This window comes from Gossypium hirsutum, chromosome D06, assembly GCF_007990345.1.
Source record: "Gossypium hirsutum isolate 1008001.06 chromosome D06, Gossypium_hirsutum_v2.1, whole genome shotgun sequence".
Classification (NCBI taxonomy): Eukaryota; Viridiplantae; Streptophyta; class Magnoliopsida; order Malvales; family Malvaceae; genus Gossypium; species Gossypium hirsutum.
The window spans coordinates 55,689,152-55,712,768 of NC_053442.1; the positions used below are offsets into that span (position 1 = coordinate 55,689,152).

The 23,617-nt window shown below is 33.4% G+C and overlaps 2 protein-coding genes across 2 annotated transcripts; both read left to right on the top strand.

Annotated features, from left to right (window-relative positions):
- Window positions 1-4,258: 4,258 nt before the first annotated feature.
- On the top strand, window positions 4,259-4,876 carry LOC107901917 (cysteine-rich receptor-like protein kinase 25). The gene has a single exon (XM_016828097.2). The coding sequence runs from the start codon at window positions 4,259-4,261 to the stop codon at window positions 4,874-4,876; it is 618 nt and encodes a 205-aa protein (XP_016683586.1).
- A 73-nt stretch (window positions 4,877-4,949) lies between these two features.
- LOC107900172 (putative cysteine-rich receptor-like protein kinase 12) lies at window positions 4,950-11,852 on the top strand. The gene is made up of 7 exons (XM_041095911.1): window positions 4,950-5,076; window positions 5,275-5,426; window positions 10,440-10,561; window positions 10,676-10,886; window positions 11,009-11,246; window positions 11,374-11,524; window positions 11,606-11,852. The coding sequence occupies exons 2-7, from the start codon at window positions 5,354-5,356 to the stop codon at window positions 11,849-11,851; spliced, it is 1,041 nt and encodes a 346-aa protein (XP_040951845.1). The 5' UTR covers window positions 4,950-5,076; window positions 5,275-5,353; the 3' UTR covers window position 11,852.
- The last annotated feature ends 11,765 nt before the right edge of the window (window positions 11,853-23,617 follow it).

Consider the following 23,617-nt stretch of genomic DNA (forward strand, 5'->3'; position numbering starts at 1 on the left):
AAGAACAAATATGATAGCATAATTGTTTTATTTTTAATATAATATAATTTATCAAATTACCATTTTAACATTAATAATTAAAATAAACAAAAAATTCAAGCCCATAATTTTCCACTAACACATTGAATGGTTTAATTACAATTTAAGACTTTTTTCCTTTATTCAATTACTCATTTAATCACTCAAATCAAATAGCGATCAAATTTTACATCTTTTACGATATAGTCCTTTTTAATTAATTAACTATTGAAACGTTAAAATTTTTCAACGAAACTTTAAAACCACTTTAATGACACTCTGTAAATATTTAAAAATATTTATGACTCAGTTTATAGAAACGAGGTCCCGATACCTCATTTTTTAAAACCACTTTACCTTAGGGTATTACCACTTGAACTTAATTAATCCTAGTAATAGTATAGATTATCAAATCAAAAACCTTTTCAAAGTCACAATTAACTCATAAATATTAAATAATAATATTTACGAACTTATTCATCAGATTTAGTGGCCCCGAAACCATTATTTCTGACACAACTGAAAAATGGGCTGTTATAATAGAAACCCTAAGTACTCGGATGGTATGAGTTGTTTTCAAATAAGGTTAATTTTTTTAATTTTCAAGTTTAGGGATTAAATTGAATAAAGTGTACAATTTTGAGGCAAATGTGAAAAATTGTAAATAGAAAGGAATATGTATTAAATTGAATGACACATGAAATTGAAGCTAATAAAGTGAAGTAAACTATTTTATAGATCAAGAACAAGTAGATGACCAAGGAAAAGGGAAAGTTGCTGACTAGTCCCTGAACTTTTACAAACTCTACAATTTAGGCCTAGTAAGTTTGTTCAATTTATTTTAACATATTTTGAAATGTACATTGATTATGAAATTGGTTATTGAATATTTTAGTGAATGTTTGATTATAAACTATTGTAAATTTAGAAAATAGTTGCTTTGAACTTTGTTAAACGACGTTGTGTTTTGAGCTAGATGAACATAGGATATAGTACGATTGGCATACCAATAGGTTATGTCGCGCGTAGTATGGGGCTGATTTAAGATGAGACGATGATTCATGACTTGTTATTGTACACTTAATATAGTCCAGCATTTGTTGTAGGCTATTGCGAAATATTACAGTGATTCTGGCGTGTTACTAGAGGCGGATATAAAGCCTTTGGGCTTGGCACTTAGTACCCTGACGTGTTTTTGGTTGGAATGGCTTGTTTGAGCTTTTGGCATGTTTCGGGTGGATAACTATGTACTTATATCCGTTATATCGTTCATCGAGCATAATTTTTCAGTGTTAAATGTTTTGTTAATGAATTGTAAAAGGTTGTACATGAATTTTCCATTAGCATTGTGACTTGATATTGAATGAGTTAGTATGTTGTATTAATACGTAACTCGTATATGATTTTATATAACCTCACCTGTTAATAATTGTGGTTGATAGGAAGCAGCACTGTCTATTAATCTTGTTATTAAAATTGCTATGTTTATTTCGGTAAGCTTTATCGGTTTAACTGTCGAACTTACTAATCTCTATAGAAGCTTACTCGTGTTATTTTCTTATTTCCTTATAGATAGCATTATGTGGAATCAAGCTAATGGATCAACTTGAACATCACACTATCTAGTCACATTTAGGTAGTTTTTGAAAGTTAACTTTTGGGTTATATGGCATGTAATAGGTGAAATTTTTAAATGTTTGATTGTATGTTATGTGGTAATTGTGAAAGTGATGAATGATGTTTATGTTCAGTATTAACTTGTATGTGTTCATGTTCATGTCATGTTATTTGATCATTTGGTATAAGTCTTATGTAGATGTTCGAAATTATGGTATAAATGTATATGTTTGAATGAGAAGAGTAATGGTAAATTTTAAAATAAGATGATATAAGATTTGAGACTTTGAACAAATACTTGTTAATATGTTTGGTGTATGAATGTGATATAGAATATAGCCTTGAATTTGGTTTGTTTTGGAATGTGAATTGAGGTGCCAAATGATGGCATATTGGTTAGACATAGGTTGAGTGAATTTGACATGTTTTTGGGTGTGATTGAATGTGTTTGCGCATGAAATTGTAGTTGAAAATAGCTTGGCTTGGCATTTAAGTTTTGGTGGAGAAATGACTTGAAATGCCAGCTTTTTAAGGTGCACACGGTCTGGGATACGGTCAGCCACACATAGCCACCCCACACGGTCGGTGTCATTATTATTTTAGGTGCAAATTTCACACGGCCTAGCACACGGTTTGGCATATGGCCCGCGGCACAGCCATGTGATCATATTTCAAATATACACACAGTCACAGATAGTTACATGGCCTGGCGGCACGACTGTGTGACCAAACTTCGAATGCATACACAGTTTGGCACACAACTTGCGACACAGCCATGTGACCCTCTTTAAAATTATAAAAAATTATAAACTATAATTATAAAAAAAACTTCGATGATGGTGTGGTATACCATGTCAGCAAAAATAAAATTATAAAAAAAATTAAAATTAATAAAATATATAGAGAGAGAGAATGACCCTGGACAATGATAGCCAAATTCATTCAAGATGAGTACAAACTATAATTTTTTTAAAAAAAATTTATAAAATTACTAAAAATTATAAAGATGTTATAAAATTTTGAATATGTAAATAACTATAAAAATTTCAACAAAATTATAAAAAAATTAATTAAAATGCGAAAGAGGGTGCCATGAAAGAATTCAAAATTACAGAAGCTTTTCAATAATTGAAAAAGATTTCATGATAGAATTCAAAATGAATAGAGTGCCACGCAATCTTCCTTGTAAAGAGAGGTGAGAGAAAGATAAGAGGAAGAAAAAAAAAAGAAAATATACTATATAAGGAAAATAATTATTAATATTTAAAAAATATATAATTTATAATAATTTTTATGATGTTTTAAAAATTTATAATTTTGCACTCTCCTTAATTTAAACAAATGGTTGTTCAAGTTCATTCTATATATAAATATTTATTAATTTTAAAATATATTTTATAATTTTTTATTTTTTTGGTAACGTGGCATGCCACGTCAACACACATTTTTTTAAACTTTGTTGATGTGACATGCCACATAGCACTGTATGTCATGTCAGCATGTCAGGTCAACGTCGTTTGACACATCAGCAAAGTTAACGGTCAAACTGATCAACTAACGACTTTCGTTAACGGAATGGCCTAGTTGATTTTTTTGGGAGTCACTAAGAGTTCAATAAGATGAACTTTTTTCCTAAGGATTTAATTGCATTTTTATTTTTTTACTAACGGTTTTTTTACGCTTAAGCTAATATTATTTTACAAATAAAATAGTTTTAAGAAAACCCATATTCAAACTTTTCTCGTTTTTAGTTTTATTTTATAAATAATAATTTATTTAATGTACATATGGTCTTGTTCCCTAGTCCTCGTCAAATTTGTTAAGCATTGGGCATTACCTTTGTGCACAACCAATGGCACCAATAACTCTTACTTCGAATTTTTTGATTTCCACATCTTTTATTATTGTGCCATCCAACTCGAAATCAGTTATAGAGTTATCAGCATGGCTTTTTACCTACTGGGTCTCTAAGACTTCATCCTCACTTGTATATCTCCAATCGTGTTCGCCTTCAAGCTATAGTCTTTGACCCAGCTTAAACACACTGGTTGTTAATGTTGAAAAAAAGAGAAAAAACTGAATTTGCTTAAGTCTTCTTCATGGTTTGTCTCTTGAATTGTTTTATTTATAAGATTATTAATTTTATTTATAAAATTATTGTTTTTATAAATAAATTCAATGTTAGAAAATGGGTATTGATTTATTCAAAAATATTTTTATAATTTTGTATCTATTTTTGTAAAATCTTATATATTCTTATCAAAAAAATAAACTTATATATATAATTTTTAAAGTTTTCTAATTTCTGAATTTTTAATATTAAAGACTAAATTAACATAATGTGAAAAGTTAAAGGTTAAATTTGTTAAATTTTTTAAATTAAAATTAAATTGATAAAATTTGTAAATATTAGAGGGATAAATTTATTATTATTCTAATAAAAAATCTTTCATCATTAGATGAGTGGCCAGAATATTAAATTTTAATAAAGTTAATGATTAAAATATAAATTTTTAAATCCAATACGTTAAAGGATATGACCATTTCGTTTACCCTATTTTTTTTTATAACATAGTAATAAAAATTCCTGTCGTAATAAAATTAATTGAGAAATTAAAAAAAAATGATGATGGTTGATTCCTTCACCAAACTCTTTCTTGTCGCTGTGTGTCTTTCAACCTTTAGCTTCGGCAGTTTAGAGGCTCTAACGCGATGGTACTGCTTCTGTTCCAACGCAGCCACTTTGACCGGAAACATCGTCTATGCCGCGAATGTCGATCAGCTCTTCTCTTATCTCTCAACCAACGCGACGGAGCACGACGGATTCTTCAACACCACCGCGGGACAGGAGCCTAACATGGTGTATGGTCTCTTTCTCTGCCGTGGGGATGCCCGTCCTGAAATATGCCGTGACTGCATCAACCTTGCTGCTGCCGATGTAGTTAAACTTTGTCCTAACCAAAGTTGGGCTATTATTTGGTATAACAAGAGCATGCTACGTTACTCGAACCGGTCCATCTTTTCCTCCATGGCTGAAAGACCTAATGTAACTTTGTCGTACTGGGTAGACGCCATGGAACCATACCGCTTTAACCGGCTGGTTGCAACTGTGATGAAAGATATTGCAACTCGGGCTCCAAATGCTACATCTAGGACTAAAAAGTTTGCTACGAAAGAGGCAACTTTTAATGCGTTCCAAACACTACAGCCTAGCACAGTGCACACCAGACATTTCCAGTGAGGATTGCTACAGATGCCTCCAGGACGCTATTGCAGACTTGCAATTCCATTTAGGTGGAAAACAATCAGGATTTGCTATGTACCCTAGCTGTACTGCACAATATCAGACAAGCCCTTTCTATAGCCTAAACCAAACTGGATTAGCTAAGCCCCCAGTCTCGCCTCAACATCCTCTTCTACTCCCTCCACCTCCTCCTCCAGGTCGGTGTAATAGATCAAAGTAGTGTCGTCGATGCATCATTTACTCAAAATTTGTTTTAAATTCGCTTTACTTAATCTCCTCTGCTTTTGTGGGAACATTGAATAGGTTTTCTTTATGTAGTGAGTGTGAATCGGAGTATCATTGTATCACTATAACGAGTTCTATCAATAATTTTCAAACCATTCTTCTTTATTCAGGTAAAAGGGGGATATCATCACAGACAGTGATCAAAATTGTTGTTTCAACAGTTGGCTTCTTGGTTTTGTCCTGTTTCTTATGTTGTGTTCTTGGTTGGAAAGCAACCAAGAAACTAACTGCGCGAAAAACCAGAAATGGAAAGCCAAAATCTGTAATATGACCATTCAACTCAAAAATCACCATTATATTTGCTTAGAAGCCAATGACTTTCTGTTGGAGCTAAGTGCAACAAATAGCAAGGTTCAACAAAAAGCTTGCCGAGCAAGAATCGAGACTTGCGGCAGAAACAAAGAAGAAAAATGAAATAAATTTTAAGCAAAGCTAAAATAGAGAGTATATGGATGAAATCTTGATTGAATTCATTCATATTTTTTTAAAATGGCATAAGGCCTATTTATACAAGCTTACAACTTGACAACTTAGTTGGAATACAACTAAGTTTCATCATTACATCCACTTAAAATAAATCACCACCTACTACACTAACAAACTTAGTTGGAATACAACTAAGTTACATCATTACATCCACTTAAAATAAATCACCACCTACTACACTAACAAACTTAGTTGGAATACAACTAAGTTACATCATTACATCCAAATAATAATAATAATAATAATAATAATAATAATAATAATAATAATAATAAAACATGTGATTGCTACATGCTAACCATTGCTTCAATACTCCTCCTTGGTTTGCATGGAGCAAACACCTAGCTTCCTTCTTAGACATTCGAACCTTGTGACATTAAGGGCTTTAGTCAAAATGTCTGCAAGTTGATCCTCAGAATTACAATGGATCAGCTTCACTTCCTGAGCTTGCTCCATTTCTCGAACAACATGCAACTTGATGCTGAAATGCTTTGTTCTTCCATGGAACACTGGATTTTTAGCAATTGCAACTGAAGATTGGTTGTCACAGAAGATCTCAGTAGCTTCCTTTTGATGCACTTTCAAATCAGCTAAGATTTTCCTTAGCCAAATGGCTTGGTTGACAGCACTTGCAGCTGCCACATATTCTGCTTCAGCAGTAGATTGAGCCACTAGACTTTGCTTCTTCGAGCTCCAGCAAAACATGGCTGAACCAAGGTTGAAAGCATACCCTGAGGTGCTTTTCATGTCATCTATCGAGCCAGCCCAGTCACTATCAGTGTAGCCAACCAGCTTCAGATTTCCTTCCTTGCTGTACTTTAAACCATAGCTCAAAGTGCCTTTGACATATCTAAGCACTCTCTTAGCAGCTTGTAAATGCTTTTTATTGCAACAATGCAAGAACCTTGAGAGCAATCCTACAGCATACATTATGTCTGGTCTAGTGGCAGTTAAATATAACAGACAACCAACTAGACTTCTGTAGGTTGTTTCACAAACCTTCTCAAAATCACCTTGGCTCGATAGTTTTTCTCCAACAGCAACAGGTGTTTTAGTTGCTTTACTGTTTTGCATGGAGAACTTGGTCAGAATCTTTGTGGCAAAGTTTCTCTGACTTAGAAATATCCCATTTTGTGCTTGAGTCACCTCCATTCCAAGGAAATAATACATTTCCCCTAGATCAGACATTTCAAATACTTCTTGCATCTTGGTCTTGAAATCGACTAGCACTGCTCGATCTCCTCCTGTCACCAGCAGGTCATCAACATATAGGGATACAATGAGCTGTGTTTGTGTCCCTTGCTTCTTGACATACAGTGTTGGCTCACTCTTGCTTCGATCGAATCCCAAATTAGTCAAGTAGCCATCGATTCTGCTGTACCAGGCCCTTGGAGCCTGTTTTAAGCCATATAGGGCCTTCTTCAGTTTGTAGACCATATGCTCTCTGCCAGCTATCTCAAACCCTTGTGGTTGTTCAACATAGATCTCTTCATCTAAGAAACCATTCAGAAAGGCTGATTTCACATCGAGTTGATGGATCTTCCACTCGAGCTGTGCTGCTAAGGCAATCAGTAATCTGATGGTGTCTAGCCTGGCCACTGGTGCAAAGGTCTCCAGGTAGTCCAGGCCATACCTCTGACTGAACCCCTTGACAACTAGCCTTGCTTTCAGTTTGTTCAAGGTACCATCAGCATTTTGCTTGGCTTTGTACACCCATTTCACCCCAATTATCTTCCTTTTGACTGGCCTTTCAACTAATTCCCAGGTCTGGTTCTTCTCAATCATGCTAATCTCCTCAGCCATTGCCTGCTTCCACTCTTGCTGAGCTTCAGCCTCTTCAAAATTGCTTGGTTCAGCTATGGCTACATGAGCTCTTTCATAAATCTCAGTCAATGGTCTTGTTCCTCTAACTGGTTCATCATCAATGTCCATTTCAGGAACATTTTGATCTGGCTCAGCTTGATCTGCTGCAAGTCCTTCTGAAACTTTCTCAGGTTCATGTTTTTCCCAGTTCCAACATGACTTTTCATCAAATACCACATCCCTACTGACTGACACTTTCTTTGTTGAAGGATCCAAGATCCTATAGCCCTTCTTAACAGTGCTGTAGCCCACCAAAATACCAGGTCGAGCCCTTTCAGACAATTTGTCCCTTTTGACAGCAGGTACATGAGCATAACAGATGCATCCAAAGACCTTCAGATGAGCCAGTGATGGCTTGAATCCAAACCAGGCTTCGAATGGAGTCTTCTGATCCAAGGCCTTGGTTGGAAGCCTATTTTGAATGTAGTTTGCAGTGTTAACTGCCTCTGCCCATAGTGCTTTAGGCAGATTCTTCTGAATCATCAAGCACCTGGCCATATCCATCAAACTCCTATTCTTCCTTTCACTTACACCATTTTGCTGAGGTGTATATGTGTTGGTAAGTTGATGTTTGATGCCTGCCTTATCACAGAAGGCTTGGAACTGAGCTGAGGTGTACTCAGTCCCATTATCAGACCTTATGGACTTCAGCTTGCAACCTGTTTCAGTCTCAGCAGCAGTCTTGAACTTCCAAAACACTGAGGCCGCCTCTGATTTCTGTTTTAGGAAGTAAAGCCAGCAATATCTTGAAAAATCATCAATGAACAGTATGAAGTACCTGTTTCCACTTAATGACTCAGTCCTCATAGGGCCACACACATCAGTGTGCACCAGTTGGAGTTTTTCAGAGGCTCTCCAGGCTTGATTCGAGGGAAATGGGAGTCTGGCCTGCTTTCCTAGCTGACACACTTCACACACATCATCATGATCCACTGAGTTGATGAAGTTTTCAGCCAAGTCCTCTCTGACCATTCGAGCCATCGATCTGAAGTTGGCATGTCCCAGTCTTTGATGCCAAAGCTTGGATTCATCTAATGTAACTGTGTAGGCAATGTTTGACTCCCTGGTCCAGTCAACTACAAAGCTCTTATTAGCCATAGGAACTGCCATCAGCTTGGATCCACTTGGATCATTGATTTGGCATTGGTTGTCTTTGAACACAACAGAATAACCTTTCTCCAGCAACTGAGCTATGCTGAGCAGGTTTCTGTCAATTTCAGGCACCAAAAGCACATTTGAAATCACTTTGGCACCTGTGGGGGTGCATATCAGCACATCACCCTTGCCTTCAGCTTGAATAAAATGTCCATTTCCTATCTTGACTTTAGTTCTGCAGCTTCTGTCTAAAGACTTGAAGATTGCAGCATCAGGTGTCATGTGGTTGGTGCATCCACTGTCTAGAAGCCAACCAGATGAGAACTTTTCTTGAGCAGCTGAGCATAACACAGCAAAGACTTGCTCCTCTTGGTCACTGTCCTCCTTAGCTACTCGAGCCTCAGCTTTCATCTGTTGAAACTGAGTCTGCCTTGATTTGGCCTTGCTCTTGCAGACTCTCTCAACATGACCCTTCTTTTTACAATGCTGACATACAGCATCTGGATTGAACCAGCATTTTTCTTTTGGATGACCAGCCCTTCTGCAGTGCTTGCAAGTCTGACCCTCTTTTCTTGCAACATCAGTCCTTGGCTTGTCTCTCCAGGCCTTCTTGCCTTTGTAGGCAGTGTTTGTTCTTGCCTGAAAGGCACCTTCTTGATGCTCCTCCAGTCTGCTTGCTCTTCTTTGCTCTTGAGCATATAAAGCATTGATCAACTCTGTCAGGGAGATGGTGTACAGGTCCCTTGAGTCCTCGAGAGATGAGATTTTTGCCTCATACCTCTCAGGCAGAGTTGCAATAACCTTCTCCACTATCCTAGCTTCCTTGAGCTGCTCTCCAAGGAGCCTAATGCTGTTAACCACAGCCATAATCCTGTCAGAGTACTGCTTGATAGTTTCTTCTTCCTTCATCTTCAAATTCTCAAAATCTCTCCTTAAGTTCAGCAACTGTTGCTGCCTTGTCCTCTCTGTCCCTTGAAACTCCTCTTGCAACTTGTCCCAGGCTTGTTTTGATGATTCACAGGCCATAATCCTTGTGAAAATCACATCTGACACTGAGTTCTGGATGCAAGACATGGCTTTGTGCCTCTTGGTCCTCTCATCAGCATGCTGCCTGATTTGAGCTACTGTTGGATTGCCTCTAAGTGGCTCTGGTTCAACATCTGAGTTGACTACCTCCCACAGATCGAAAGCTTGTAGGTAGGTCTTCATTTTAACCACCCATATGTGGTAGCCTTCTCCATTGAAGACTTGAGGTGCAGCTGGTGAAAAGCTTGATGAAGCCATGAATTTGTATAACAGATCCCTTAAGAAATAGGCTCTTGATACCAATTGTTGGAGCTAACTGCAACAAATAGCAAGGTTCAACAAAAAGCTTGCCGAGCAAGAATCGAGACTTGCGGCAGAAACAAAGAAGAAAAATGAAATAAATTTTAAGCAAAGCTAAAATAGAGAGTATATGGATGAAATCTTGATTGAATTCATTCATATTTTTTTAAAATGGCATAAGGCCTATTTATACAAGCTTACAACTTGACAACTTAGTTGGAATACAACTAAGTTTCATCATTACATCCACTTAAAATAAATCACCACCTACTACACTAACAAACTTAGTTGGAATACAACTAAGTTACATCATTACATCCACTTAAAATAAATCACCACCTACTACACTAACAAACTTAGTTGGAATACAACTAAGTTACATCATTACATCCAAATAATAATAATAATAATAATAATAATAATAATAATAATAATAATAATAAAACATGTGATTGCTACATGCTAACCATTGCTTCAATACTTTCACAATTTGTATAATTTGCAGATGAACTAAAAGCCATGGCATTGCAATCTCTGAGATTTGATTTGAGTATAATTGAAGCTGCTACAAAAAACTTCGCTGAAGTTAACAAGATCGGTGCTGGTGGATTTGGCAGTGTATATAAGGTGAGGAAAATGGTATGATCGTATAAAATTATCTCCACTCTTTTTGGTTAAAGATTTAGAGATAGTCCCAAGGTTGATTGTTTCATAAAGAATTATTGTGCTTGACACGGTTAGGGTATACTTACTGATGGACAAGAAATAGCTGAGAAGAGACTATCAACAAGCTCGGGTTCAGGTGCTGATGAGTTTCAGACTGAAGTTGTATTGGTAGCCAAACTTCAGCATCGGAATCTTGTGAAGCTATTAGGGTATTGCCTAGAAAGAAAAGATAAGATGCTTATCTATGAACTTGTGCCCAACAAAAGCCTTGATCACTTCATATTTGGTTTGGCCCTTTCACACAGACAGATATACCTGCATGCTTTTATTTTCACCAAAAATAACCTGTTTATGACCTATTGATCATGACAAACAACATTTACTTTTTCTTTTGCTCTTTCATTTCAGATCTTGAAAAACAAAGGCAGTTAGTTTGGCCCCTACGATACAAAATAATTAAAGGGATTGCTCGAGGGCTTTTATACCTTCACTCAGATTCACATCTCAAAATCATACACCGTGATCTTAAAGCTGGTAATATTCTATTAGACGAGGACATGACCCCAAAGATTTCTGATTTTGGTATGGCAAAGATTGTTGGGGAGAATAAAAGCCTACAACATACCAAGAGAATCGCCGGCACATAGTAAGTTAATTTCCATTCAATTGCATTTTACTTTCACTTGTGCAAATCTCTGTTTTGATATTGCTGCATTATATTGACAAAAAATCTACTAAGTTCTGGGTTAATTACTAACGCTTTTATGTTGCAGTGGTTACATGTCTCCAGAATATGCTGTGCATGGACTATTCTCTGAAAAGTCTGATATATATAGTTTCGGTATTTTGATGCTGGAAATTGTATGTGGCAAAAGGAATACAAGTTTCTTTCACTCTGCACATGCCGAAAACCTTCTAACTTACGTAAGTCTAAGAGGATCCAACACTTGCACCCGACTTCAAATAATTGTGTACTAAGAAGTGTTATATGGTGGTTGTTTGCAGGTATGGAGACAATGGAAAAATGGGACACCAATAGAAGTGATGGATTCAGCCTTAAGAGATTCTTATGTAAGCAATGAAGTTGCAAGGTGCATTCACATCGCCTTGTTGTGCGTTCAACAAGATCCAGAAGCAAGGCCACCAATGACGAAAGTTGTTGATACGAGTCACGAAAGCCCAACCCAAGCTCAAGAACGTGATGGGCTTAAATTACCACAAGGCCCAATAACGAGATCAAAGGCCAAATAAATGCGTTCCAAACTAAATGGGACCATTCAGGACTTTGTTAGCAAGGCCTTAGATGCATACACGAAAGAAAGAGAAAATCAAGATTCACTTCCTTGTTTTCAAGAAAATCAAGAAACCGAATCTTGGCCCAATTTTGTTGTTTGGAGCGATTTCAAGAATCAAGAAAAATAAGATTTCAAATCTTGGAAATCTTAGTCCAAGAAACTGAATCTTGCAGCTAAAGAGCATTGGATCTCCGTTACGAGCATCAACGAGCCAATTTCGATAGGAGATGGACTACAAGCCCAAGTTCTTGAATGCAAGGCCTAATAAGATGACTCCAAGCCCAACCAAGAAGTCAAACCATACTTAGTTGAAAATCAGGCCAAATTGTTAAAGTGGCCCAATTTGTAAAAATTTTAATTGTTTAAATATCTAGTTTAATTTTTAGACTTTAGGATTTTTATATGTAAAAATTCGGCTCAAGCAGCCCATTAAAATGCCTTGGCCGAATTTCCTTATTAATTTGTTAATTAGGTTTTTTTTAAGTTTTCCTAATGAGATTAGAAAATAGTTAATAATGCCTATTAATAGGCATGGCCGTCCACCCTTGTAAGACACATTATAATTACATTGAAAATTTCAAATTTGATTGATCCAAATTTCTCTTTGATTTTTCTCCAAGAATTCTCTTTTGAGTTTTCTTTGGAAGTAGTTTTAACAATCTTTTTGATTGTGGGAGCCATCTTCAGCCTTCTTCTTGCCAATGATCTTCATTAGAGGGGGGATTAGAGCCGTTTGAAGGGAGTTGTGAAATCTTTCGGGATTTCAAGGCTTCTTATGACTTTATCTTTATTTTCTTGCTGTTCAATCTCTTTTAAATTTCTGATTGTGTCGATTTTTATTAGCTAATTTGTTTGTTGTTCTTGTTGCATTTCAGCCTTTCCAAAACTCCAAGATCTGAATCGGCACTTCCTTGGACATAAAGAAACGTTTTTGATTTCACAAGAACCCCTCTTTTCTTGCCGTCCCATCTCTAGAAGTAGTTTCAATTGATTTCGTGATCTGTTTTAATCTATTTGTTGTTTTGTGTTCTTTGTTAGATTCGGCTGATTGGAAGTTAATCTTGGGGCTTAATTTCGTGTTCTTTGCTTCCAAGAATATTTATTCATAAGTGTTTGATTATTGGCTGTTCTTTATTGAATTGAGAATTTTTAGTTTTCAGATCTAATTGATTTTAATTAAGTTTTGCTGTCTTGTTTCAGATCTGATCGTCTAGAGCCTTCGTAGGAATTTCTCGTGACTTGACAACTCAATCTTGGTCCGCGCGCAACCCCCCTTATCAGTTGTTCTCATGCTCAACAGTTCCTCGGTTACTTTGCCATCACCTCAAAGAACAACATTCTATTTTGGCACCATTACTGAAGGAAAGCCTTCGATTATGAATTATAAATCTGATCAATCAACAAGTAGTGCCTTGGCCACAGTTAACGAGACGTCCCTTACTGAACTATCCCCTCGTTAAATCCGATGAGTGTGTAATGGATGATCATGATGAAGCTCAACAGCATTTTCTATAAATATACACAATCTTTATTGAGAATGTGTCTTAGACTTGCTTAATAATAGGTCTGTAGACCAAGTCTTTAGGGATTTAAATTTATGTTACATGATTTTCAGGAGTAAGTTAAGTATTTGTGATACATTTTTTAGGAGTAATTTTTGCAAGTTTTTGTTATTTTTTTTACTATATAATATGAAAAATACAACAAATTATATTATGATTCTAATATATCTTTCATTTATATTTTTTGTGTTTTATATTGTTGCTAAAATACTAACAATCTTTCACTTTGATATTTGAAGGTGTTATTTATTTAGTAAAAGTAATCCAACTCAATTAACTCACCCATTCATACATAATATTTTTCATTAACATCTGAAAAATCAGAGGAGGATATGGTAGAAATAACCTTGGATGGTATGTCTTAGCATCCTTCAAAAACTTCTTAAGTTGCCCCAAATCAAACTTTTCCATTGACAATATCTTACCCAAAAAGATGGTCCTTTTCTTTCTCACAACATAACAATCGAAAAATAAATTAAATAACAATAACTATTTTCCTCAATTCAAAAAAGTTTTAATTTTTGTGGTTTTATATATATTATAATTTAATTATTTATTATATTTTATTTGAAAATTTATTTCTCATAATTATTAATTTTATACTAGATTTAAATCAATTATGTAATTTATTTAACTTTGATTTTATTTTATTTTAAAAATTAAGGAATTGAACCTTATCGACCTTAATATACAAACCTAAGAAATACAAATAACTTGAATCTAAAATGATGAAATTCATTATAATCGTGTATTAAATTAACCCTGAATGACTAAACATGAAATGACTATAACTCAAAAAACCTAACATTCAAACCCAAAATGACCTGAATTCTAAATGATCCAAACTCAAAATGATCTGAATTCAAAATGATCCAAACCCAAAATTACCCCACCTGAAGTAACTCAAAAATTTTAAAACCTGAATTGATCCGATCCAAAACTAACATGACCCACCCAACTAACATTTACAACATTATTCCTAAAATATATTAAATGTTATGAGTCTAATCTTGAAAACAAAAGATTTAATTCAAAAGTTAAAAGATAATGGATGTGCTAACTTGTTGAATAAAATGATTTTTTTTTGTGAAACTTGAGAATTGGATGTCCTAGATACGAATACACAGTAGGTTATAGTCATAAAAAGAAGATGTTGCTATAGAATCACTATTGAGTGGATATATATTTGACTATAATAGATAACCAATTGCAAGAATTGAACGACAAATTTAACAAACATGCTACAACTTTAGATTCTAAAAAGTTCTTCAAGTTATTTGATATTGAAAAATATTACATTCTTATAAATAAGTTTTATATAGATGATTTTTCTCAATAAGAGAAAGAACATATTTAATATGATTTGAGATATTATGAACTTGACGTGTGTCAACATCTTAAATTGTGAAAATATCAACACTTTATTTTTTTTATAGAAGTTTAGTTGAGTGTAGAAAGTTAGTTACATATTATTTCATTGATAGATTATTTAATTTATATTGATTCTTCCAGTTTCAGCTACATCTATAAAGCATTTTTTTAGGCTATAAAAATTGTGAAGACCCAACTTTAAAAAAACATGAAAGATGGTTTTATAAGAAACTCTTTAGTTATTTATTTGAAGGAAAAATCACAAAAAAATTTAATATAAATATGAGAACCAAAACTTTTTTAATCTTTTCTAAAATTTATTTTGATATTTTGTTTTACTTAACTTTTATTTTTAAAAAGGTTACTATTTCTCATCGGCTGGATTCCTAAGTGAATTATCTAGCTTCGTCCCTAGTAGGGATATTGAGTTAGTTGCTTATTTCTTGAAAGCATTTTGTGGGTTCTCCATCATTTTACTTATCGATCCACCATGTTTATTCAATGTTCAAAGTAAATTAGAACAGTGACTCATGATATTCAACTTGACTGAGTCTCCCTTGTAAACAATGACACATCACTGGCAATTGAAAAAACAACTGGCTTGACCCACACTTTCGTGCTTTGGAAGCTAAAACCACCCATATCACCATCAAGTAGAAGAACCGAGTTTTGGGGAAAACAAAATCTATAGACTCACAGATCTTACAAGTTTAATCAACCAAAAAACTATTCATTTCTTATTTGTCAAAATTTCAAGATTTCTCTTCCGAAAGTCTGGCTACACTTCCTTTTTTTTTTTGTGTGTATGTGTGGCTAGACTTTTTTGCTTGACTTAAACTCGTTATTTCAAGTAGTCTTGCGAGCAAATTTATTGCAGCGAAATTATCGTTTTTAGATTTTATAATTAATTTAATACTATCTGATATAGTGAAATAAAAAAAGTTCGAGTTAGTCGAATTAAAGATTTCTATTTTATTATCTGAATTCGATTTGAGTAGAATCAAGTCGAGTTGAGTAATTTTATTTGAGTTAAATTTAAAAAATTAAACTAACCATAAATTTTATTGACAATATAATTAAATTCCAAATTAAAGAACATAAACGTCATGTATATATGAAAACTCTTTTGAAAAAATAAGAGGGAAAAAATAAGATAACTAGTATGATAAACTTAGTTGATAATTTATTTATTTAACATCTCAAATTTATCATTTTAAATTTTAGAAATAATGAAATAATATATGTGGCATACAATATTTTAGAAATAATGAAATTTAACTCAATGGATTGAATGTATACTATTTTGTCAAAAATGAATTTTACAGCTAAAAAAAATTATAAAAATATCAAATTATAGTACATAGATCAAATTTGTAACTTACACATAGTACAAAGGACTAATAACAAATTTTACTTTGTTATGAAATAATTCCAAAGCCTACTCTAGGGCACCGTCATCGCCACCCATCCCATCGATGTCGCCTTGGGGAGAAATCAGTATTGATTAAAAGATACTTAAAACTTAACGTTGAATGTAAATACAAATTAAATACAATTCAATAATTAAAAAAGGAAAAAGCTTTGTTTATGATATGAACATAAAGAAAAATAAATAAATAAAGGGCAAATTATCAAAATAATCATTTTTGTTTTCCTCAGGTTATATTTTAATCACTAAGTCATTAATTGCTATTATCGGTGTAACGATAAACTAACGTGGCACGTTAAATCATCATTTCAAACAAAATTTTTAGGTTACATTATACAATTGGTCTCCATATTTTCTCGTTTTGAGGAATTTTTTTTTCTTTTATGTTCTTTAAACTTCTTTTTTTTTCTTTTTTTTATTTTCTTCTGCTTCTCCCTCTATTTTTTCTCCCTTCTCCATCTTTTTTAACGTAAAAGAAAAAAATTAAATTGCTCAATACGAAAAAAATATAAGGACCAATTGTATAATTTAACCTAAATTTTTGTTTAAAATGATGATTTAACGTGGCATGTCAGCTAATTACTATTACACAGTTAATAGTAATTAACATTCAATAACTAAAATTTTAAAATACAATAATATAAGTGAGTAAAAAATAATATTTTAAACATAAATGACTAAATAATAGAATTGTAAATAAATAAGAAAAAATGATAGTTAATAATAGAATTGTTCACAACTTAAAAAATGGGAGATAAAAAGTCATAAAGCTCAAGTATGAACTATAATAATACATGTTTGAGTGTCGAGTCTTGAGACTTTGTAGGCTTTGGGTCTTTGTATGTCCTCAACCAATCCAAACATGAGATTTAAATTTGAAGGAATTTTCCGCACTCCAGTCCTGTCCCTGTCCTTGTCTCGTTATCAAATTCATGGCCTTATTTTCCACAAGGTTAGACATAATTGCGTGTCTCCATCAGTATTGACTTTATAAACTTTGGGACGGTATTCTTAACCAATCCGAACCTGGCACATCTTTTCTAAATTAGACTTTTTTTGGCACTCCAATCTTTGGGTCTGCTGCTTATTTATTTTCCATAGAAAAATCAAAGTTAGCTTCTTGACTGGGTCTATGCATTACCGGATTTTCCACAAGGTAGACAATGAGCGATGCTTTAACTCTAAAACATTGGGACTTCATCTTAACCAATCCGAACATGGCAGATATTTCCTAAATTGGACTTCTTTTGGCACTCCATTCTTGAGCCTCGTCACCATTCTTTATTATGAAGTTGCTCCTCATTTACCACAGAAAATTGACGTCTTTTTTTACTGGGCTATTTCAGCAATTGTATCGGGCCACGAATATACTCAAACTAAAAATATATATTTATATTGATTTCATGGCGCGCATTCGACAAATTGCTGAAGCTCTTAATTGGGAGTTGTTTTGTGAGAAAAGACCGAGTGCAGATGAGGAACTAGTTCGTGAATTTTATGCGAATTTGACCTCAAATGAATTGACGAAATTTTTTTCTGGAGGAATCAAGGTACCAATAACCCCAAACGCTATTAATAAATTCTATGAATTACCTAATTTCGAAGATGATAAATATTCTTCCTTAATGAGAAATATTGAGACTGAAAATCTGTAAGATATTCTCGAGGAACTTAGAGTTCCAGGTTCTAAGTGGATTGTGTCAAAGTAAGGAATCCACACTTGTCGCAGAGAATATTTGACACCACTAGCGAATGTATGGTTCTATTTCATTCGATTTAGTCTTATGCCTATTTCACATGGGACTACAATTTTATTAGAGCGAATGATCTTATTATACTCGATTTTAACTGGAAAGACCATTGATGTGGGAAATATCATTTTGAGAGAAATGCGAAATTATGTCACTAGACGTTCTAGCCTAGCTTACTTTCCCTTTTATGATAACAATTTTGTGCTTGAAAGCTAAAATTCTTACAAACGTAAAGAAGACAGGTTATAGCTAGGGCACAATCACAGATTGGGACCTCTACCGAATAACCGGAGATTCTATTCTTCGGTAACGAATTGAAGAGAGTGAGGATCCCGAAGAAGAAAAATATCCCATGGAGATCGAACTAATGCAGTCAGTTGAAATCCCTAATAAGGCAGAACCAACAGAACCAACAACCGAACCTAACATGACAACCTCAATGTTTAGAACTCAATCGCCTCGTCCAGATCTTCGAGAAGAGCTGTCAAAATTGATGGACATAATGCAACATATGTAGTGGCAGCAACAAGCTTATTGGAGATATTCAAAAATACGGGATGACTCAATGAGAAGCGCTCTAACAAAAATATACAATGACCCGTTTATTTTTGTGCCTAAGTTTCCAGATTTCATATTTGAACCATGGAGTCCACTATCAAAGAGGGAGCGAAGTGATTCATGCAAAAACAAAGCTTATGGAGCAAAAGATGAGTCGAATTCTGAGGGATCTGCAAATAAATAAAAAAAGGGGGATCTTAACTTTGTTTTATTTTTGTTCTTAGGTTATTTAATGTTTTAGGATTAGGTTCTATTAGGATTTTTTTTATCGCATAATAAAATAAGAGATGGAAATCATAAATAAAAATGAACAAGTTGCAAAGTACAAAGTATGAATAAAATTCTATTATTTCAATAATTGTTATATTAGTAGAATTATGACATAAATGTATTCTTAATAAAGCATGCAAATCATACCATAAAATTTTTAGTTTCTTAAGGAAGTTAGGCATGAAAGTTTAAGTCTCTAGGATTAACTTAGTAGTTTCTTGAGGCGAAATCCTAGGAAGCATGGAATGTTCAAAATGATTTAGCCAACTTTTTTTTGGACTGTTTGATCCTTTCAAGCCAACCTTAATGAATTTTTATCCCTTGAAACCCAACTTTGAGACTATATAGCCTAATTTTATTTGATCCTTTGCAATATTTAGCCATCACTTCTCTCTAGTCATCTTTAAATTATCTCAAACACTAGACTCAATACTATTCAAAATATTCTTTGAAAATAAGTTTGGGGGAGTTGAAAAGAAGCACCAAATTCTCAAAAAATTGTAGTACATACAGCAAAATGCTCGTGAAAAAAAAAAGAGAAAAGCATACGTACTTGAAAGAAAATAGATGTACAAAAAGAGTATGTGAGAGCAAAATAATTTGGTGTATTGAAGGTAAATATTCTGAAGGTCTGATTGAAGTTGAGCCTAGGGTTTTTAGACAAAATTTATCTATCTTTTACCTACCCTAGCCTAGCCATGTTACAACCTATTTAAAAGACCTATTGATTCAAGTTTCTGGGCTACCTACATTAGTGGAGAGAAATTAATATGTTCAACATATGAAGGCATAAATTAAACTTGATGATTGCAGCTTAACCTTAAATAAGGGAATAAAACCAAATTGGTAGGTATTTAACATGTCTTTATTGAGTAAGCATTTAGTTTATTTTTTTTATTTTTATTTTTGCTATCATAATAGTAATTGAGATTAATTTGAATGATATATATATACTTAAGTAGCATAAATATCAAATTTCTTATTCTTGAGCATAAGTATACTAAATTCATAATTTTGGGAAGAATGTTGTTCTGAAGTAATTTTTTAAAGGTGTTTCCGAGAAATTCTTTTCAATTTGTGCATTACTTGGGACGAGCAATGAATTAAGTTTGGGGGTGTGGAAACACGAAAATATACACACTTTTCCATGCCATTTTTAACTCAAATTCATGTAAATTTGTAGTAATTCTTGTAGAAAAATATATAATAATTATAAAATAATTAAATTGTACTTAAATTATTAACATGTTGAATTTTAACTAATTTTATAATAAATTTTGCTTAATTTTGAACATTTTCGGCAGATTTGCACAAAGGGCAAAAATTGGCTCAGCAAACATTGCTAGAAGCGCAAAACTAAGAAGCGATTTTTGAAGCATTGAGGCGAATTAATTTTTCAGCCGAAGACGGTTCAAATTATGAATATTAATTCATAATATAATTAATTTTAATTTTAATCCAATTTACTTTGGGTTAAATAATTATTATTAATTAATTATGAAAAGAGGCCCAGTTGAGCTGAACCGAGAAAGCCGATCCAACTGAGCACTGGGATGCCTAAAATCGTCCCACATGCCGACCCAATCAGCTTATTTGGCTGATTATTTGGATTGAAAATAGCCCTTGAAGACTCCTTGAATTTGCATCTAAACCCCTCCAATATTCATGCCTTTCTAGATTTGTCCCTACCTTAAAATAGCAGGTTTGAAACCTTCAAACTTGCCACATGTGTGGCCAGTCATGGGAGGACTCTATGGCTACTGATTTTTTCTATTTTTATTAGCCTACTCAACCTATAAAACCCCCATTGGCTGCTCATTTGAAACACATCTCAAAACCTCTCATCCTTTCACTTCTCTCCCACTTTCTCTCTTCAATCCCCTTCCGTTGTTCTTCATTTTCTTCCCCATTTCCTTGTCGATTTCACCTCTTGAAAAATATTCCTTCAACCACCATTTGGAGCAGCATTCAACTGTTCGTGGAAGTCTTGGTTCAACAAGAACAAGCAGAGAATAAGGAGCAGAGCAACTTAGTCAAGCCTCGAAGAAACATCGGATTTGATTCTTGTTCCTTATCCCTTTAATTGTATTGTTGTTGTTATGAACATTTCAATGAATAATTGTGATGTTGATATGTTTAATTTAATTAATATGGCTTAAATTTAATTCGTGTTAGGTTAATTGCATTTTGTCCATTTAATTTATTAAAATTGTGCTTGTGTTGTTATAAGCCTTGGTAAGATGTTTGATTAAGTAAAACCATGACTAAGTTATTCTTGCATTACAATTGTAAGGTAACTAATGAATTAATTATTTAAACGGATTGAAATTGTAATTAATTGACACGATACTTAATCAGTCCATGTTTAATCATCTAAAGTAGCTAAAGGTTAAATTAGCAACGGTATCTAACGATACATTAGCCTTGCATAACTTGCAAGATTATTGTGATTAAATTGTTTCAAGGTAGGAATACATTGTTACCTCACGTAATCTTTTATGTGCTTATGAGATTGAATTAATTGTTTGAATTGGCATAGAGATATGTACAAGAGATTATTTTTAATTTCATAAGTATGTATATGCATTAACGCATTTGCTTATTAAAATTTGTTTAATCAGTTGAATTGACATAGAGATATAGTCAAGAAATAAATGAATTTTTGTAGGTGAGTATGTTCATAAGTTAGCAAATTACCAAGTGTCCGTGAATTTATTCGTAACAACATGAACATGAGTTTAGTAATTCTAAGTTAAGAAAAGTAATTAATCTAACACAATTATGTCATCTTGATTAAAATCATCTTTTGAAATCGTGGATTGAAACTTTTATTTCCTCTTTATTTATTTTACTTAGGTAAAAATCTTAGTTTTTAATCACCTACTTAAATCAAAATATTTTTCTTTGCCAAAGTGTTTTTAATTGCATTCATAAATAATTATTTTCACAGTCCCTGTGGGTATGATAACTTGACATTTACTTGTCACTTTATTACTTGTTGCGATTGTGTACACTTGCACATTTCCGTAGTTCCACTAACTCCAATAATGCTGAATGCGATACTCAAGTATCTGAGTAAAGATGTTGCTAAAGATGAGTAGAAACTCATAAATGTATGAATAAATGTTTTATAATGTATTCTAATGATGAATTTTATGTTATATGTATTTATATGATAATCAAATTTTGAGGCTTTACAGTCTTATACAATGGAATTCACAAGATTTATCTTGATTAAGCTTACAAGTGTGAAACCAAAGAGTTCAATGGCTAAACGAATAATAATGCAACCAAAGCCAATGATTGATTACCAAATTAAGAGAATTATAGAAGAGATATTATATTTTTCTAAAGATCATTCGGAATCTACAATGTCGCCGTTAAATAAGAAGTTATTCACGAATAATTGACTTATTCAGGTGTGGCATCTAAAGAATAGATTAATCAAAATTTCTTCTAAATTGATTTCTTTAGTGAATGGGATAATGTGGGATTATTGATGACTATAGTAGTCAGTGAAATAATGTTTGAACTGAAAAGATATTTGAATGCAGCGGTTATAGTCGAGTATCTTATGACGATCTTTTCTGGGTATTCTGTATGTTCTTTTATCCTCAGAGGTATATGTAATGATTTATTTTCAGATGTGATTCTTATCATCTGAGAACGCTAGCTAACCATAATGTTAGACGGAAGTATTGTTAGGCTGGTTGATTTATGATCGGCATTATTTTATCTTTCTTTGGTGTTCTATTCCATTATGTTTGGTAGAAAATTCGACGATAAAACTCATATGATGCTATTATTCTATTTCTACTGGTTATTGCTCTAAATTATATATGTGATTTATGTTGTCTCTATGACAACTGATTCTAGTGAGCATGAGCGGTATTCTTCTTCTAGATTTTCTTTGAGGGATCATCGATCTCTTTACCATTCAATATAGGTTGTATTCTCAAAAAAGAGCTTCACATCTTGGATTTAATTATCTCAGTTTTCTTATCATTTTTATGGTCTAATTTTATCTATCAAACATGGTTCATTTTGAAAGGATATTCATTGGTCCAAGGTAATTACATTTATTACGGTTATAAATCCTGGTTCGATCATGGGAGCTCGATGATATAGATCTCAGATTATAAAGGTTGTGTTCCTGCATTGGTTGCATTAGGACTACCTTCGATTTTCCTCTTCTATTTAGGAGTGCACTATTGATATTGAGGTATTGTTCTATCTATATGATTGAAACGTCGGTCTTATTATAGCACTATGGTTTTAATCTATCTGATGGTTATGGCTCCGGTATGGGTCAAAGCTTTGATGTTAATAAGTGAAATAGCTTTATTATATTCCCTTTCTAGCTTTCGTGAAGGGGAGGCATCGAAAAAAGTGTAGACGGTGGAAGATTGAGCTCAAACTTGTATATTGGTTCTCATTCTTCAGGTAATCTTGATTATGTCAACAAGTTAAAACAGGATGTTATGTTTCGTTTGAGTTAATGCAGTTTGTAGAAATCTTTGATTGGTATTCTAAGTAAATTATGATAGATTGTATGTATGGGTTGTCTTGACCATAAGAAGAAGGGATTATTCTGAAAATTATTATCCGATACATAAAATCGACTCAGTTGTTTTAATCAGAGTAGGTTATTCATTTGAAAATTTAATTGAGTTATACGGATTTGAGTTTATCCTTAGATCCGGGAATAAATTTAGTGCATTCATGGGTAAATTAACAAATAGTCAGAATGAGGGATTCATATTCTAGAAGACATGATACAA